The 16,439-nt window shown below is 54.1% G+C and overlaps 6 protein-coding genes across 6 annotated transcripts; 3 read left to right on the forward strand and 3 right to left on the reverse strand.

Annotated features, from left to right (window-relative positions):
• Nucleotides 1–345: 345 nt before the first annotated feature.
• On the reverse strand, nt 346–3,880 carry PG997_003634 (uncharacterized protein; the record flags this gene model as incomplete). Its single annotated transcript, XM_066807949.1, has 3 exons — nt 346–894; nt 924–3,523; nt 3,622–3,880. The coding sequence occupies 3 exons, from the start codon at nt 3,878–3,880 to the stop codon at nt 346–348; spliced, it is 3,408 nt and encodes a 1,135-aa protein (XP_066671567.1).
• Nucleotides 3,881–5,442: 1,562 nt separating this feature from the next.
• On the reverse strand, nt 5,443–6,109 carry PG997_003635 (uncharacterized protein; the record flags this gene model as incomplete). Its single annotated transcript, XM_066807950.1, has 2 exons — nt 5,443–5,990; nt 6,064–6,109. The coding sequence occupies 2 exons, from the start codon at nt 6,107–6,109 to the stop codon at nt 5,443–5,445; spliced, it is 594 nt and encodes a 197-aa protein (XP_066671568.1).
• A 1,275-nt stretch (nt 6,110–7,384) lies between these two features.
• PG997_003636 (uncharacterized protein) lies at nt 7,385–8,872 on the reverse strand (the record flags this gene model as incomplete). The annotated part of the gene is made up of 1 exon (XM_066807951.1): nt 7,385–8,872. One exon carries the CDS (start codon nt 8,870–8,872, stop codon nt 7,385–7,387), a length of 1,488 nt encoding a protein of 495 aa, XP_066671569.1.
• Nucleotides 8,873–13,302: 4,430 nt separating this feature from the next.
• PG997_003637 (uncharacterized protein) lies at nt 13,303–14,253 on the forward strand (the record flags this gene model as incomplete). Its single annotated transcript, XM_066807952.1, is given in 3 exon segments — nt 13,303–13,397; nt 13,487–14,209; nt 14,223–14,253. 3 exon segments carry the CDS (start codon nt 13,303–13,305, stop codon nt 14,251–14,253), a joined length of 849 nt encoding a protein of 282 aa, XP_066671570.1.
• Nucleotides 14,254–14,263: 10 nt separating this feature from the next.
• Nucleotides 14,264–14,936, forward strand: PG997_003638 (uncharacterized protein; the record flags this gene model as incomplete). Its single annotated transcript, XM_066807953.1, has 2 exons — nt 14,264–14,746; nt 14,805–14,936. 2 exons carry the CDS (start codon nt 14,264–14,266, stop codon nt 14,934–14,936), a joined length of 615 nt encoding a protein of 204 aa, XP_066671571.1.
• A 997-nt stretch (nt 14,937–15,933) lies between these two features.
• Nucleotides 15,934–16,425, forward strand: PG997_003639 (uncharacterized protein; the record flags this gene model as incomplete). Its single annotated transcript, XM_066807954.1, has 2 exons — nt 15,934–16,124; nt 16,188–16,425. 2 exons carry the CDS (start codon nt 15,934–15,936, stop codon nt 16,423–16,425), a joined length of 429 nt encoding a protein of 142 aa, XP_066671572.1.
• Nucleotides 16,426–16,439: the final 14 nt, after the last annotated feature.

Consider the following 16,439-nt stretch of genomic DNA (forward strand, 5'->3'; position numbering starts at 1 on the left):
TGGGTGGGTGAGGTCGAATAGTATCTGGTAAGGAACGCGAGAAGCAGATTCCGAACACCTTCAGGTCCTGGAGGACAAGGGTGACAATAATAAAAGGAAGTGGAAAAAAGAAGGGTATCTCTGAATGTTCTCCCCAAACCGTCTCTAGCCAAGAGCCATCCATCCGTAGTAGTGGTAAAAGGGAAGAATGAGGGTGTGTGTGGTAAGGATAATATAAAACGCGTCCAACGAAAGATAATACCATCCGTTCATGTCGTGTACTTCGTCGGCAAAAGCTCTTCGCAGCTGGTCAAGCTCATCTACTCATCTCTAATTCTTTGTCTCTCTCCTAGAGCCCTTGGGCGTCTAGGAATCCCTCACCGAACTCTGCATCCTTCGGAGGGCGTCCCGATGTGCGTCCATCAAGTCACCTCGACGCATGCGCTCTTCGAAGAGGCGATCCGTGCGCTCCTTCTCCCAAAGCGATATTTGTTTGCGCTGCGCCTCTTGCTCCTTCTGGGACAGAAGCTTGAAGCGTCCCTGATCGATGCTTTGCCGAGCTGCGCCATCGCGGTTCAAGGTGCCCGCGCCCAGAACAAGGGGGTTCTGGGATGCCGAGGCCAAGAGAGTCTGGCTCCCGTTCGTGCCGTTCGTGCCCGAGGGTATTATCGGCGTGCCCGCCCGGAGGTCCTGCGCCACAGATTGCCGGAAATTTTGCATTTTGGCTTCCCGTGCCGCTTGCGATGGCAGGGTTGAGTACCTTTGGGGTTGGTGTGAATCGAATGGCACCGCCTCAGCTGGGGCGGATGACAAGCGTGATGCCCCTCGTACGGTGGCTTGCATCGGGTTTTGCTTCGCCTCGATCGGAGAGGCTGCGTATTGCAGGCTCTGCTGGCGCATGAGCTTTTCCTTTGGCTCAAAGGAAGATCGTCAGCATCTTGTACTGGCGATTGACGAGTCGGTTCAGCATCGCTGGTGGCTTGAACCGGGTATCCTGCAATTTCTGGCACCATGTCGACCTGGGATCTGCTTCGAAGGAGCACCTCACGCATCCCAAGCAGCGTTTGAGGGCTAGAATAAGACACAACTCCTGCTACAGGCGGCCGCGCCTCGCCCGTTTGCTCCATTGACACACGCCTGGAGGACACAGGCGAGATTCTGGCCGACCCCACAGGCGATGCTGACTGCGGACTCGCGTGGAGTTCACCGCCAGTCTCCTCTTCGGGGATGGGTTGTCTCATGACCACGTCAGCCGACATGCGGTGCGCCTGGTTAAACGACGACCTCTTGAAGCTATGGCTTGGGCGGAGACTTGGGTCTTGCGCGGTTGTCATGCCGGAATTGACCGAGACTCGGGAGTTGGATCGCGGCATAGGGGTGGGCTCTGAAGGGGCGCTGGGCATCGGCATCACCGCGGGAGGTAGAGCGGCAGTAACAGCAGTCTGCTGCAGACCCTGGACATCTACTGGAGCGGCAGTTTCTTCGTCAACCGTGGCCTCGGCTGGGTTCGGTGGTACGTCAACCTTCAGCTCCTCCGGCTCGGGAGCATCTGCGAGGGCCAGGTGCTTTGCCCACTCGTTGGTTCGATAGGATTTAGCAACTCGCGAGAGGCTAGACGGCAAGCGGTCTTTGGTCAAGCTATTAGGCGTAGAGTCGGTCGAAGGTGCGGCCGATGGCACTCGTTTCGGAGTGCCAATTACATCCTGGCTTTCCGCGGGAAGGTCCTTAGGCTTGTTGTTTCCAGCCGTAGTCTCAACAGCGCTATTTCGAGCTGTCCTGGCACCAACAGTTTCGTCCATGACCGACGGGTTCAGGATATCGGTCGCAACGGTCTCTGCTGTAGACTCGGGCCGCATAGATTTCTTCGTGCTATCGAGCCTGCGGAATGCGTGTTTTCTTGCAATAGTTGCCGTGTTGTTGAGCAGGCCATTGCTGACTTCAATGGATGGAAGCTGACTTGACAGTTTGACAGCCTTTCGATCGTCATCGTCATCGTCTTCTGTCTTGTCGCCCTCGACGCTCATACCGTCAACGGTTGCGACAACTGACCCGCTACCGTCTTCTCCAGCGTTCCTTGATTCTGTGACAAGGTTTTCTTGGCTTTCGCCCCCAGTCGGTGACAGGGGAGACGGAGATAGCGCTCCGGATCTTCTCTTCGAGACTGACGACTTGATCGAACGGTGGGACAGTTTTCTAAATAGGTTTCCTGACTCGACCGATAAGCGATTGCCCAAGGAACCCCGGGAATCTCTTTGACCGAAAGTGACAGACCGGTCTTCGTCGGCAAATGTTGCAAACGAAGATCGGTCATCTTCGTCGTCACTATCTCGGTCCATATGCTCTGGAATTTGGAATGGAAGAGGAATAATCTCGGGTCCAGCTGATTTCACAGGTGCGTTCTCGGCCACAACGGAAATTTGAGAGACGGGCCGAGCAGGTTCGTTGGTCTCTTGTTCGCCGTTGAGCTGAGCCGGTTCAGGCATTGCCGGCAAGCTATCGTCATTGACAGGAGTTTCGTCTTGTGACACCCGTACTGTAACGTTGCTCTCCTCTTTTGGATCAGATGTAACGAGCCCGCCTGCGGCAGGTTGTGGCGGAGGTGCCGGAGAGGATTCCGGCAGTTCGGCTAATTCGATGACCGTCTCGCCCGGTGTCTCCTTATTAATAGAGTCGTCGATCCGGCCGGGCTTTTCACCCACATCTCCAACACCGGAATCTTGCGAGATGCTAGGGCTCGCCGTATTTCTCTGGCCATATGTAGCTTCCCATTCCCGTCTCTCGCGAGCATTCTTAGCTTCCACCTGGCGGCCAAGGTTTGCTTCTTCCTCATCCATCTGTCTGCGAGCTTCCGCGCGGTCTTCAGCCCGCTTGGCCCGCCGCTCCTGGATAACTTTCCAGAGACGGAGCTGTGATATCATTCCAATCGCACAGAACAGAACTGTGAGCGCAAGCTCAACGCGCATTCCTTTGGTAATCGGGTAGGTAGTTGCGCCCAGAGGGAATAGGTTGGAGTTGAGATCCCAGATCCATGCCCAGAATTCCTTTAGTCCTGCTCGACTGTAACAGTCAATGCCCAGGACTATCACGGTGGCGCCGGTAAACGACATCAAAGCCATTAAACCATACGCTCTGGTGTATCGGCTGAAGTACAATGCAAAGCCTGCTAGCGTGAAGACGACAATGAAGACGACCTTGCCGCTGGTATTACCCTGCAACAAGCCGCCTTCATGGAGTGATAGCAACCACATACTAAAGCAGAAACCGCCGAGCAAGCAGCCCAGACTTTCTGTCAGATCTCTGAAGACGATTGCTCCGCCACCAAGTAACAGTCCAGTACATACAACCGCCACCACGTAAGCGCCTTGTATCCCGTTGGTGACTGGCAAGACCATGACATAGAGAATCAGAACCGTAGTACACAGACTGGACAAGTAAGCCGTCGAGCCGAACGCATTCAGCCAAGTGTTCTTGATGCCGATTAAGGTGTATACTACGCCTGTCGCGATGAGGATAGCACCGGCAACACCCCATCCTGGTGTAACAACTGGGGTCAGGGAAGCTCGCCATCAGGCACCGTGGCTGTAGGGCAATTGTCAGAATCTTCACTGCAGGCGTCTGAACTCGAGAAGTTCGCTGGCTTACCGTTAGAAGTTGTCGTGTTGGTTGGCGTGTTGTTTCCATTCAGCGCCGAGGGGGCGGCTGTTGGAGATAGCACGGCCGTAGTGCTTGGAGCGCCCGAGGTTTGGGTCGTGCTGACTGCTGTGGTCTTCGCCGTTTCCGTGGCCGCTGGTGTTGCGGTGCTGGTTGGCGTCTCACCCCCAGGCGGCCCTGTCGTAGCCACAGCTGTGGTGTCCTGTCTTCGAACGGGACCCAACGCTTGAACCGCCGCGGTGTTGGACATCACCGCCAAACACACCACCACCCATGATCGTATATTCCCGGATAACATCATGGCAGCCTTATGCTTCGAACGGGCAAGCGCAGCTGTGGTGAGGTCTTCCAGGCCTATGTCTCCCAACACACCACGTTGTCTCCAGTTGTAACCCGGTTGTCGACGTTCAAGACCTGTCACGAGGCATCATTGGAAGGAAGGGTTGGCGTGTATATCCTAACAAGCCTCTGAAACTTCCAGAGCAGACCGTGTAGGTCTGAAAACTCCGGGCAACGGGCTCTTAAGAAGCACGGCTGGAGGGCCTTGGATCCGTCAGACTGGATCGAGGTGGGCAAGGAAAACTTGTGACAAGGATGTTACTGGGCAGTGCCCACGACATGAGCCGGATGGCAGCCCGGGGATAGCCTTTGCTTGTGGAGGTGCCACAAGGTAGATCAAACAGGTTATAGCCAGGTCCAATATCACGCATGGGCCGTCAGGACAAGGCAGTGGGGGCTTTCTTTCATGCGAACGACGTGAAGACGGAACGATGACGAGAAGATGGGAATGTTTGGGGTCATTCGCAGCCGAAAAGAAGAGGAAGGAAAAAACCCAGCAACGGCAATCCAACCTGCCCGACTCGTGGCCCAATCGTGGGTTGGACTCTGCTCTTACCTATTACTGCCAAGGTCCTGCAAGTACCGTACCATGGCGATGCTCCTCATCTCGGTAGTATGTATATCGCTGCTCCACTTGGGAAGGGCTGGCTGGCTCTGCCATGCCGAGCGAGGGCTGACAACGAGAAACACCCGATCAGAGGCGCCTATTCCCTCCGCTCACCTGTGGGAGATTGGCAGCGACCGATCAGAGGTGCGACGATTCGACCAGAGGCGTGACCCAAATTTGCTTTGTGACCAGGGTTGAAGTCTGGTCCGCATCGGGTAGGCTTAGAGAAAGCCATCCCACCTTGTTAGTGCGTGGCCCCTCTGCGCCCCCCATCCCCGTCCCCCGTGGTACCTTGCGCCAAACGTCAAAGGGCCCCCCTTCCCATGTGCAAACGCCGCTGGCTGGCGTGCACTGCGGAATATGAAGCTTTTCAAGCCCCCGTTGCACGTATAAAGTGGGCAGGGTATAGAGTTCTGAGCGGAATTGCGAGCTTGGCAATTGCGGAGGGATGTGTCCGGTCGTGACGACACAACAACAGAGCAGTATACCTACCTAACCTAACTGAAACCACATGTATCTTTCTTCAGCTGTAGCGAGTCCCCAGAGGCAGCGGTCTACACCTCGTGGCTGCATTTCATGGCTGGGAGCATATAGAAGGGATCTGCGTAGCGGCTTGCTTTGGCAACAGAAGAAACGTGTGACCAGATACCACCGGGAGGGGGCTGATAAAGATGTCTCTGATGGCACCATCACGGATTGTCGTGTCGTGTCATTCGTGGCGGGACCCTGGCAAACAAAAATGTACCCAAACTCACATTTCAATATGTACGTGGATGTACGACTGTAGAGTAAGTAGGCCTGTATGTATGTCGGTTACGTAGGATGCATGTGAAGTAGGCAGCAAACACACAACCAACATGAACGTACTATTGACGAACCCATGTCCAGACGCGTCGAGCGGGCAGCAAGCAGTCTGGCCACTGGCCGCCCCAACCGCGACGGGTACACTTGGTATTGGTTTCCGTCTTGAGGCGTTGCACTGCAGTTTGAGGCTTGCCAGCACACACGGTTGAGCGTTCCAGCATGGACTTTTGCTGGATGGGTATTGGCGATTGGGGTCGCCCGTGGCAGAATAACAAAACAGTGGTCGTTTCCGCTCCCCTTTCCCCCGAGCCGGCCAGGCCTGGGCAAAGCATAACCAGCCACACAGAGGCATCAAGAGTTGCTTGTCGAGATTTGCCGTCGACACTGTCAACGTCACAGTTTGTGATGAGAGAGCTCTGGCTGACTCTGGCGTCAAGATTCTGGAAATGAAATTGCAGCTCCATCCAAGTGCAGAGGCCCAGCCAGGGGTGGCCATCCAGCCGGCGCCCCGCTGCGCCGTCATTGGCCCACTCGGACAGAAAGAGCTCGGTTCTGCAGATGGGAATGGCAGCCTCGGGATCACCTGCAGCGTGAGCGAGAAAAGAGTGGGCTACCTAGTGGGAGAGGCAAGAGGGGAAAGGGCAGGATATCCTGTCACACCAATAGTGCACATAATTTATTACATGTTTTCTCGGGCGTCACGGCAGCGGGACGACGCAGCACATCCATGGCCCAGCCAATATATTAGTTAGCGTTTGCAGCAACCGGGCTGGAGATCTACAACGTGCACTTCGGGGCTGAAGAGGAAGAAGGCAACTGGGCCAGCTCTCCGGTCATCAGACGGCACACAGCCCTGTTTGTTTCTCCCTTTTCCCCTGCCAGGCCGCGGGCAAGTGAGGATGGATAGGAGAAGCAAGGGCAGAAGGAGGGAGTCAGACGACACACATGCTCGTTCGTTCCATCCCAACTCCACCAGTTTAAAACTGCTGTCTTGCAAAGGTTGCAGGGACCTGGGGCCCTCTTATTCGGATCGGAATCGGAGGAAAAAGGCTGTCACATCGCGTAAGTAACCAGGACCTGGAAAACCGCACAAAAGAGTGGAAGGCAGCTCGCTTCGGGTGGACTTGTCGCGTTCTTTCGAAAGCACTACCACAGTACCAGAATCGGTGGTAAGATGCAATTTCCTACATGGTTAGATGGGGATGGGGCATCCCGGATTCGCATCGTGGGTCTGCCAGGTTGGGTCCAGCGCGAGTTAGATCCGCGCCTTAAAAGGCGTGGCAAATTGAATCCCGGAGCCTGTACCTGAGCTACTGTGGCAGCGTGGATCCCTGCGTCTCCATCTCGCAAGTGTCGCTGGCGCAAAAATAAAAATTTATAGATGGCAAAGAAGAGGCTGAAGAAGAAGCTGGGAAAAAACATAATAAGAAGATCATGTATACTGTTTTTCTCGAATGATCCCAGGATTTCGGTCCTCCCTGCATAATATACCTAAAGCATGTAAAAAAAGAACATTGCGTTGGCGCCCCCACGTCCATGTTGTTCATAGGCGACACCAGGTAGAGCAAACGAGTCAGGTCGGTCATTGTAGAATTAGAACGAGTTTGCTCAAGTTTCACCTATAAAAGAAAACGAATATTGTTGGCAATAAAGCATGATATTCCTATTTCCATATCCCTATCCCTGCTATCCGCGCCCTCAACTGTCACGGCGGTGACCGCTGAAGCTTGGAGACAATCTGCCAACCACAAAGTGCTCGCTGTCTCGACCGTGTAAATTCGAAGTGAACATGGAGTCATGCCTTGCTTGTGTATATTCCACCGAAGAGCAACACGGACGCCATACCGTATATCCTTCCCATCCGCTATTCCCGTAATCTCGATGCCTGCCGGTAATGATGGCTTCTTGCCTGGTATCAATATCCCTTGAAAGCCCTGCCCCCATTGCGCCTTACCCATAGCAAAACTGTCTGTAAATTGACATACCCGACACACAAGCACCGTTTTATCGTCTGGGTCTGCTGGATCCGCGATCGCCGTTAACTTTGGCCGAGCCAGGCCTTCGCCCCGTCCTATGAGACTTTTCCACAGCCGACCGGCCTTTCCGTCCGAACAACGTCGACCAGGCCCGGAAGGGCGCCCCGCAAACTGCTATCGCCGTCTGTAAGGGGAACGCAAGCATGGCCACCATTCTTTCCGCTAGCCAATGCCCCAAGTCCGCTTGGGAAGCACTGTGTTTGGCTGCAACTGCGGCTAGAGCTATGGCATCGTTCATCTTGTGCTCGAGGTACTCCACGCGGCGGTCCGTTGCATTCGCAAGGAGAGCCAGCTTCTTTTCGTACCGACGAACAGCGCGATTCAAGGCATCCAGCTCGGGCTGCGTGTTGTCTCTCATGCAGCGTTCAACCATGGCTTCCACAGCCCGGTTGTTGTCTGAAGTATCACTGTGCACACTGGTGGCCGAAGAAACCTCCGCCGCCGCCGCCGCCGCTGCTGCTGCACGTGATTCAAGTTCATCAAGTCGCCCGTAGAGATTTTCGATCTGTTGATCCCGCAGCGTCTTGGCCAGATAAGGGTTTGCACCAACCAGCCGTTGCATGCGCAGGGTGCGGTTCTGAAGCAGCTTTATCAGATGGCTCACCGGGCGGACCTCGGCTGCGATTAGGAAGATGCATAAATTGTAGTCAGACACTAGACCTTCTGATCCCCGGGTCAGTTGACATCGAATAGCATGCAAAAGTAAGGCTCCCAACACGGGGAACACGAAGCATCCTGTCAATGCCAGGACTTCATGGGTGTACAGCTCTCGTGAGGCAGACTCTCGACGCGACTTCCACTGCATACGTGCCGGGTCTGCAGATTGATCGTCCGGGGGTTGGTCTTCAGCCGTTTCCCCGTCCTTCTCGTCTTCTTCCGGAACATGTTCTAGGGCGGTGGTTGCAGAGTCCGTGACAGAAAGTTCAATCTCAGTGTCGGACTCGAACACATACTCGGCCATGGCTGCATCCTTCAAAAGTCGTATCTCCTGCGCAGCATGATACCAATCCCAAGGCTGCGTGACCGACCAATGTAGAAATATAGCAGCAAGACCCAGCAGTATGACGTCGGTCAAGAAAGCACTTCCGTTTTGGAAGAGGATGCCGCCCACGGCAGGTAACAAGGCCAGAACGAGCGGTATCATGGCATACCGGGCACGCTCTGCCGATTGTTTCTTCTCCTTGTCTGCAGTCCATACGTTTTCAACATTGTGACCAAAGGAATGCCTAGCATCGTTCAGGCTGAAATCGGAAAAGTTCGAGCTACGCCGCCGGATATCGCTAAAGGGATCTGTCGTAGGGCTGTTCAAGGTCGGTCGGCGACGTACGTGAGCAGACTCGTCGACTGTCACAGCCCGCCTCATTCCATAGCCAGGTGGTGCGCTGTCGGGAGAATGCGGAGGACGACCTGCAGAATGTGCAGCCGCAGGCATTGGCCCGCTGTTGTCATCTGCCATGGCCGACGTGAAGAAGAGACCGCACGAGCGCATAGCCGGTTGGTTGGTGGCTTTGCAGATGAATGCGAGACAGGCCGACGCAATGAACAAAGTCAGATCGAAGTCGTGCGCATGAGAATCTAGCAATGAAGTGGTCGAGTCGGGATATCAAAGTGGCATATATTGGAAGAGGTCGGCTCCAGCCAAGCCAAGAATGAGCGGGATGCGGGTCTGAGTGGGACAGAGAAGATCAATGGCCTGAAGAGTGTCCTTTCTCCTTGACGGGAGGCGTTTTGTTAAAAATGGCCAGAATGTCGGGGGGCGGCAGAGGCAGTTGATGAGAGAGTTGGATGTGGCCCAGTCGGTTCTCAGCTGCTGCCACCTTGGGTAGGTAGGTAGGTAGGTAGACTAGGACGATGCACTACCTGCCTCCCTTAGGACTAAGAAATCTTCATTTTCGTACTTGCCGTACATGTAGTCACCCATGGCGCACTACCTGCCAGCTTAAAAACCGATGCTCGAATTATTACGTAGGTAAGAGACAAAGTGCACTCTGCCAGCCGCGAATAGAGGGGCATCCAAAGATCAGATACGTCTGGCGCCTTACCTAACGTCCGGGCCCGGGTCCGGGTGCACTACCTTGCCTTGCCTTGCATACCAGACGTATTAGAGTCTGGTGCACACAGCTATTCCCTAGGTCATACATCAATACAGACCTCCAGCTTCAAGTGCCACGCCAACATGGATGCAAGTACCCAGATTCTTACTTCAGTTATGTGTGCATATATAGGCGTATATATGAGAACACACAATTGGATGATCTACAGACAAATGGTTCTAAACTCCATGGCTCCTCCCCCATAAGATCCACTAACCGCCCACAAGCCACAAGCATGATGACAGCAGGCGCCGGAGACCTGTAGCGGGGCGCCCCCAGAAAACGGCACCTCACGATGAGGATTGCCTGTCGGCCTGTGAACCCAGTCAAGCCGTATTTCGATCCGCTGTCTTACACGGCTTCCAGCCAAACGGCAATCGCCACCCGGCGTGTACTGTACCTAAGTTGTTATGTATATACCACTAGAGAGGGCCCAGTCGATCGGGACTGCTTCCACCTTGATAGACATCATAAGTAATACTTGCCAGGTGCGCAGTATTGCGTAGGTATGTATGTATGCATTGTGGGTGTTCGTCCGAACAGCTTAGGGCGGGCGTTTAACGGCACTGGACATGTAAACTCACTGTACTCGGTTAGCGGACGCCTCGCGGCTATGTGAATCTCACTGGCACAGGGCCCAGGGCTGATTACGACCCCCTTTGGGGAAGGCCTACATCCCCTTGCGAGAATGGAGAGGGCGTTCTTTGATATCATTCAAACGCCAGTGAACATGTGCAGGCTAAGGAGGGGCTTACTAAAACTATTTGTTTGCTACCAAAGTATATTTGACTGATTGATCAATCAATACAAATGACCGGATCTAAGGGTCGGGCTACATGATATACTTGTACGACGTACAGGGGCAACCGTTTGATAGTCCACTTCTCTGACATTTGATGATGAAGCTTTGCGCCGGTGTACACGAAGAGCCTCAACGAGTTGTCTCAAGTTTTCCACCATGATCCTCTCTACAAAACAGCCTCAATATTTCGCAAGACCAGATGAACCAGACGTTTTGATGGCACATAAGGCTTCAAACCCTGCAGTACCAAGTGCGCATACTATAATAGGTTGCCACTGCCCCCTATGTTCAATGGCCCATACCCCACGCCACTCGCCCAGCCCATAACAAAACAAACGAAAAGCTGTCATGATACCGCAATGCTGCAAACGAAGGCATCGCGAGTACAGAGTGTGTTAGACCTGAAGAAGTCCTGCAGCACGATGCATGCTTGCTACAGTACAGTGAGCCGATCGCTTGTTTCGATCGCGAAAGCCTAAACCGCTCCTTGGTGTTTTTCCCCATCGAAAGAGCAAGTATACTACAACCCATACCCAACGCCAGGCCAGACTTTATTTTGCCCCTTAATCGGTTTGCCTCAAGCGAGGGGTAAGTATTCACACGGCATTGAACACCGCAGCGGCATGACATGATTCATGCCGTCAATATACAGACGTACCTACATGTACACATACATGTATCCAGCCACGGCACGCGAATGGCCAGTCGTAGCACTGATGTTCCAACTCATCAGCAATGCAGAAGAGGACAGAGCGGCATGTAGTGGGTAGATTGAAACGGCAGCAATGGCTTACGATCGATAGGATGGGTGCCTTGATTACTGGTTTATGCGGTTGATGCACAGACACGCTGAGGCGTAGGAGATGACCGAAAGCGGGTAGTGGGATGAATGGACCAACACGAGTATCAATCAGCTCGCCGAACAACTACATGACTATCAGGCAAAGAAAAGACATACCTGTATCCTACCTACATGTATCCATAGTAGATAGGTTGGTCAAAAGTCTTGAAGCGAGAAAGACTCCTCTACATGTACTTGGGCAGATGCATTCAATCTGACCCCGACCGACCACTGATTGATAAACTTCGATCAAATGATCGTATTGGAGATGTTTGGTACCTACCTACGTAAGAGGTTCTTACCAACCATTGCATGGAATTCAATGTGACGAATGACGACGATAGATTGACTGACATGCGCAATGCGGGCTTAAGTAATCGTGAGATGTACCTTGCAGGTGGATGTGAGCAGGTGGTTCCTGACCCAGTCGCATCTCCCCCAACCACTTGCTCGGGTCTCTTGGGTGGTGCTTAGAGAGTCTGTAGCGCAGTTGACTGGTAAGAAAGAAGGAGATCCTCTTTGACATCGATCCACCAGCAGGCTGCTATTACCACTCAAACATGGGAAGTGACAGGGACCAACCCCTGGCCAGCTCGCGGTTGGGCGCCGCAGCTGAGCAGAGCGTGGGTGGACGGCCGCGGGAGCAGAAGGAAGGCAGGGGAAATTCCTGCCACGGGGCAATAAATACCAAGTATGCAATTTAAAGCCCTGTTCTTGGTGACATTTCCGGGCCTGAGAATGATGTCTTAGGTCGGCGAGCAGTCGTTGGAGGAGGCACCAAGACCTACTTATACGAGACGTGTGCGCAAGAGCAGAGCTGAAAGGACCCGGCAGTTTGACACTCTCGGCGATGCCTACCTACATACTTACTTACCTTAGGTAACTTCCACGCTGAACCCTGAATCGAGGAATAAGACGGGCGGACGGCGCGAATCGACCACAGACTCACAGGCTGGCTGCCTTGTTCGGCTACGGCTACCTACGAGGCGAGGCAATCATCATAAGTAAAGTAGCAAGCCCAACAGCAACAAACGACCGAGCCAGTGTCACTCCGAGGACGCCCATTCGTTGGACGAGAACACGACTCTGGCCGGGTGACGCAAGTGTATCAGGCCAACCATCCCCAAACCTCAATTGAAGGAAACGACCGCCCTTCGTATGACTGGGAAAGAGAATCGGATTCCAACACGCACCGCCGACGCCAACGGCTCCTCTTAGTCTCACTTGTCAAGTACGTACTCTCAGAGGCCTAGCCCGGAGGAACATTGAAGAGGTAGTGCTTTGTTAGTGAGGCTGGAAAAGCCGATAGCCCTATCGTGGTCTGGGTTGAAACTGTGGACACCAACCGGAACCTTCATAAGGGAGGAGGAAAAAATAGAACCAGCCGACCAACCGAACGACACAGACACGATCAAGCCCCTTCGAAGACTTGGTTGCATACATACATCCTAACTCTATCAAAGGCTTGCCTGATTGATTGTCTTATTGACGGACTGTTATCAACCGGGTCCCTGGACGAATGGATCAAAAGAGTTGAAGGATTCCAACAAAAACAAAGGCTGCAGAAGCAGTGGTCCTCGCTGGGTCGTGGACAGCGACTAGGTAATTTCCCAGTGCCTAACATTATGCTGCATTTGGCTAGCAGGTGCAGGAGCATCTCACGACCCCTGACTGCCGGCTCTACTGCAACACCTTCTCAATCCACCATCCAGCCAGGACTACCGGGTCGACGAAGAGCAATTTGCTCGCAAACCCTCTCCCACCACTCCCAGGCCTACAACCTGATCGCGACCTTGACCCCGACACCGACCCCGACACCGACCACGCCGGGCTCGCGTCGACACAACAACAATACGCCTTGGGTCTTAATACCGGCACCGTGCCCCGACAGCAATAGGCGGAGCCCCAACGGCCATCTGTGTGGCTTGTCCAACAACTCGCCCAACCCAGTCGCCCAGGATTTATCAACGCCATCTCCATTTCATCAATTGCGTAGACCCAACTCCCATCTCCCACACGCAGGCCAGCAAAGGCGCCGCCGTGTCCGCGTGATTTACCGCCTGGCCGCCCGTCCGGCCGCTGCGGCTAGCTTTTCCAAACGGCTTCACACGTCGACCTTCCTTCAACGAGTTTGTCGCCGCCCGCCCTAGATGTACGGAAACAGCAACAACATTCACGCCGAGACGCCGACAAGACTGAACCATCTTCTGATCCGATTAATGCTACTCTCGCCGAGGAAGAAGCTGTAACCACCACCACCACCACCAAGGACCCTCCAACCCAACCACAACCGGTCTCTCTACGCCAACCACCGCGCCGAAATCTTCTGGCAAGGACACCCTTTCGTCCCGAAAACAATCTCTTGCAGCAGGCTTCCTTGTACTCGGCAGACCCATCAACTCAACCCGGCCACCAGCAACAACGATTTGTTGGGCGGCCAGCTGCTGCGCGTCTTTGGAACCCAACGAATTCGACTCCGAGACCACCGCCGCGACAGCAATCACCACGAAGACGTCGCGCCTCAACTCCACCGCCCCCGAACGTCCCACTTCACCATCCCGTGATCGACGAAACTGCGGATCCAAGGGACCCTATCGGCACAGGTGCAGGCGACTATCCGCTGCTCACTCTCCAGCAGCAGAGACAGAACAAGCACCCGGCTGTGACACGCGCTAGCCTCCAGATTGAAGGACGAGCCAGCGGCGATCATCGCATCAGCTTACCCAGGTCGCTGCGACATTCCTACGACGGAAAGCCTGGGGTCCAGTCGCCTCCTGCCCAAGAAGCCGAGGCAGGCCCTTCTAAGCAACGGCCTCGAACCGACAGTAAGTCCAAGGTTAGCGGGCTTCGGAAGCGCGGCCAAAGCGTGACATCTCGCGCCCGAGCCATCAGCTTCGGCTTGGTTCGCCAGGACTGGCAGGAAGAGCCTCGGAAGGCGGATAAAGGGAAAGGCAAAGCGATCATGGCGCCCTCAGACATTGAGGAATCGGGACGCTCCTTCTCCAAGGACATAGAGCGAGGACCGGATTCGCTAGCCCCCGCCGGAGCAATGACAACGTCTCATTGCCAGATGGGCTTGGGTCGCCCATCTCTTCCACTGACTCGTCCATCATGGGCGACCCTGATCAGCCTGACATGGGAGAAGAATGGGGACCTCAGCATCCTTGCTTTCCTCACCTGAATCCTCATGTTCCTATAGACTCACCCGAATATGCCGCCACGCGTGTCATTCGAATCAGGAGGGATTGGCTACTGGAAGGCGACCTCGCCCCGACGTTTTCTAACCTGTACCCCGAGATTCTGGATCCCGCCGGTATTACGGAACAAGAATTCCGTCGTGTCATTGAGAAACTGAATAACGAATTGGTGCCTATATTCAACCCTTATTACTGGCGTAACATTGTCGATGGTGTTATGGGCCTGGTGACTGGCTGGATCTGGGATGATCTGGGCCTCACCTATACCAAATCCAGGCTTAAGACTTTGGAACTGTGGATCGAGAAATGGAACACTGAGATGGAAAAGGCCATTGGCATTGAAGATCCAGCAATGGCGCCCAAGATTGTCCCTTTGCGGAGAACTGGGTACATGAATGTAGGTTTTGTCGTCCTCAGTCAGCTACGTTTTCGTCGGATACTGACCTCTCTATAAGCTTGACATCCAAATCCCCGATCCGGAGATTGCTCCTGCCGTCACGGCCAGTCAACCAAACTCGCGGTCTGGCTTGCCGGCTGAACCAGAACCCGCCGTCACAGCTGATCATGCTGGAGATGCCCAGCCGTGAAACTAATCGCAGTCCGCACCCACGTCCGATTTTCTTCACCCTTCTTACTGTTTTAATGCTACATATTACATATGTACGATTCATGATGATACCCCTACCTTCACTCCCGTGGGTCATGTAACCTATCGACCGATCTTTCAAAAACAAAGATCCTAATCCGTTTGATTTTTCTTGTTACCGGCAGTACCGTACTGCTTATGCGCATGGCGAGGCGTCTTCTGGTTTTCTTTTGCTTCATTTTCAGGGGTAGACTCACGTGTCAACATTCATTGGGTTCGTTCTTGTGAGAAAGACGGATCAATTTTTCCCAGTCCTGTCTTCGCAGATTCAGCGCATCGACCATTGGAGCTAGAGATAGATGGCAGCAGCATAGCATTGTCCTCGAGAAGAAACAAAGAGAAGCTAGAAAGAAAACGCGTGTTCCTGCATTTTGAATTGGCGGTGTGACTACATATTTCGTCTGCTACTGCCCCTCGACTGAGCCGCTCCTCTACCTCTAACTCCAAGAAGGCATGCTCTAAAGGGGTATTGCTACGTAGGTATGCTGTGGCCAGACTACCTATGTGAAGAGGTGCGTTCGGTGTAGATGAGTGACGAATATGGCGCACCTTCAGCTTGTGTATATCCTTACATTCAAGGAGCTAGCCCAGCCTGATCGTTCCTACCAAATAAAAGTGAGGTGTGCAGTACCTGACTTTCTACCAGGATGCTCTTGTCAAATAGTACCAAACGTGAAGTAAAAGTCCATCCTCGCCTGCATCTACAATTTCTCCTTCGTAATCCTGATATTTCAGTTACATTTATGTATCCCGTCATCTCAACATTCGTTTTTATAGCCCAGACAATATAACCAATTACAATCGCTACTTTGGACTACGTCATCGTCGCTCATTTGACTTTTCTACTTGTTCGGGTTTCCGAGCCGGAAGGGAAAACCCTGGAAACGTACTCCAACCACCTAGCACAGCTTCCGGCTCGCGTGGTCTGGCAAGCTGCAATGCCGCAGCCCCGAAAATTTACTCCTCCGCATCCCCATCTCTTCACCTGCACGTTTTGCTGGCACCTCTCGCGGGGACCGCCTCACGTCCTGGGCCGCGCGGCGCGCCTCACCTGCGAGGCATGCTACAACGCCATCATCGACCTGGCCATCTGCTGGGTGTGCGGCGAGGTCGTGTGCCGCGGCGACGAGTGCGTCAGCCTCGGGTAGTGCTTCTGGCACCGCGCTTGCTACGGCTGTATACTGTGCGGGAGCCGGCGGGTCACGCAGGGCACGCGGGTCGAGGAGCTGTTCCTTGACGATGACTTCGGGGTAGAGGAGGAGGGGGAGGAGGGTTGGGATGTCTGGGACGTGGAGCACTTCCGGGCGAAGGAGATCCTGGAGATCCCGCTCTGCGCCAACTGCGTCGTCGAGGTCGAGCTGGACTCGCTCGACCGCCAGACGGTCGTGCAGAAGGTGCTGCGGCGGACGGACAAGATCGACGGGGGCTGAACCGGAAGAGGTGG

The sequence above is a fragment of the Apiospora hydei genome, assembly GCF_038363865.1.
Source record: "Apiospora hydei strain CBS 114990 chromosome Unknown utg000004l_segment0_segment0, whole genome shotgun sequence".
Taxonomy (NCBI): Eukaryota; Fungi; Ascomycota; class Sordariomycetes; order Amphisphaeriales; family Apiosporaceae; genus Apiospora; species Apiospora hydei.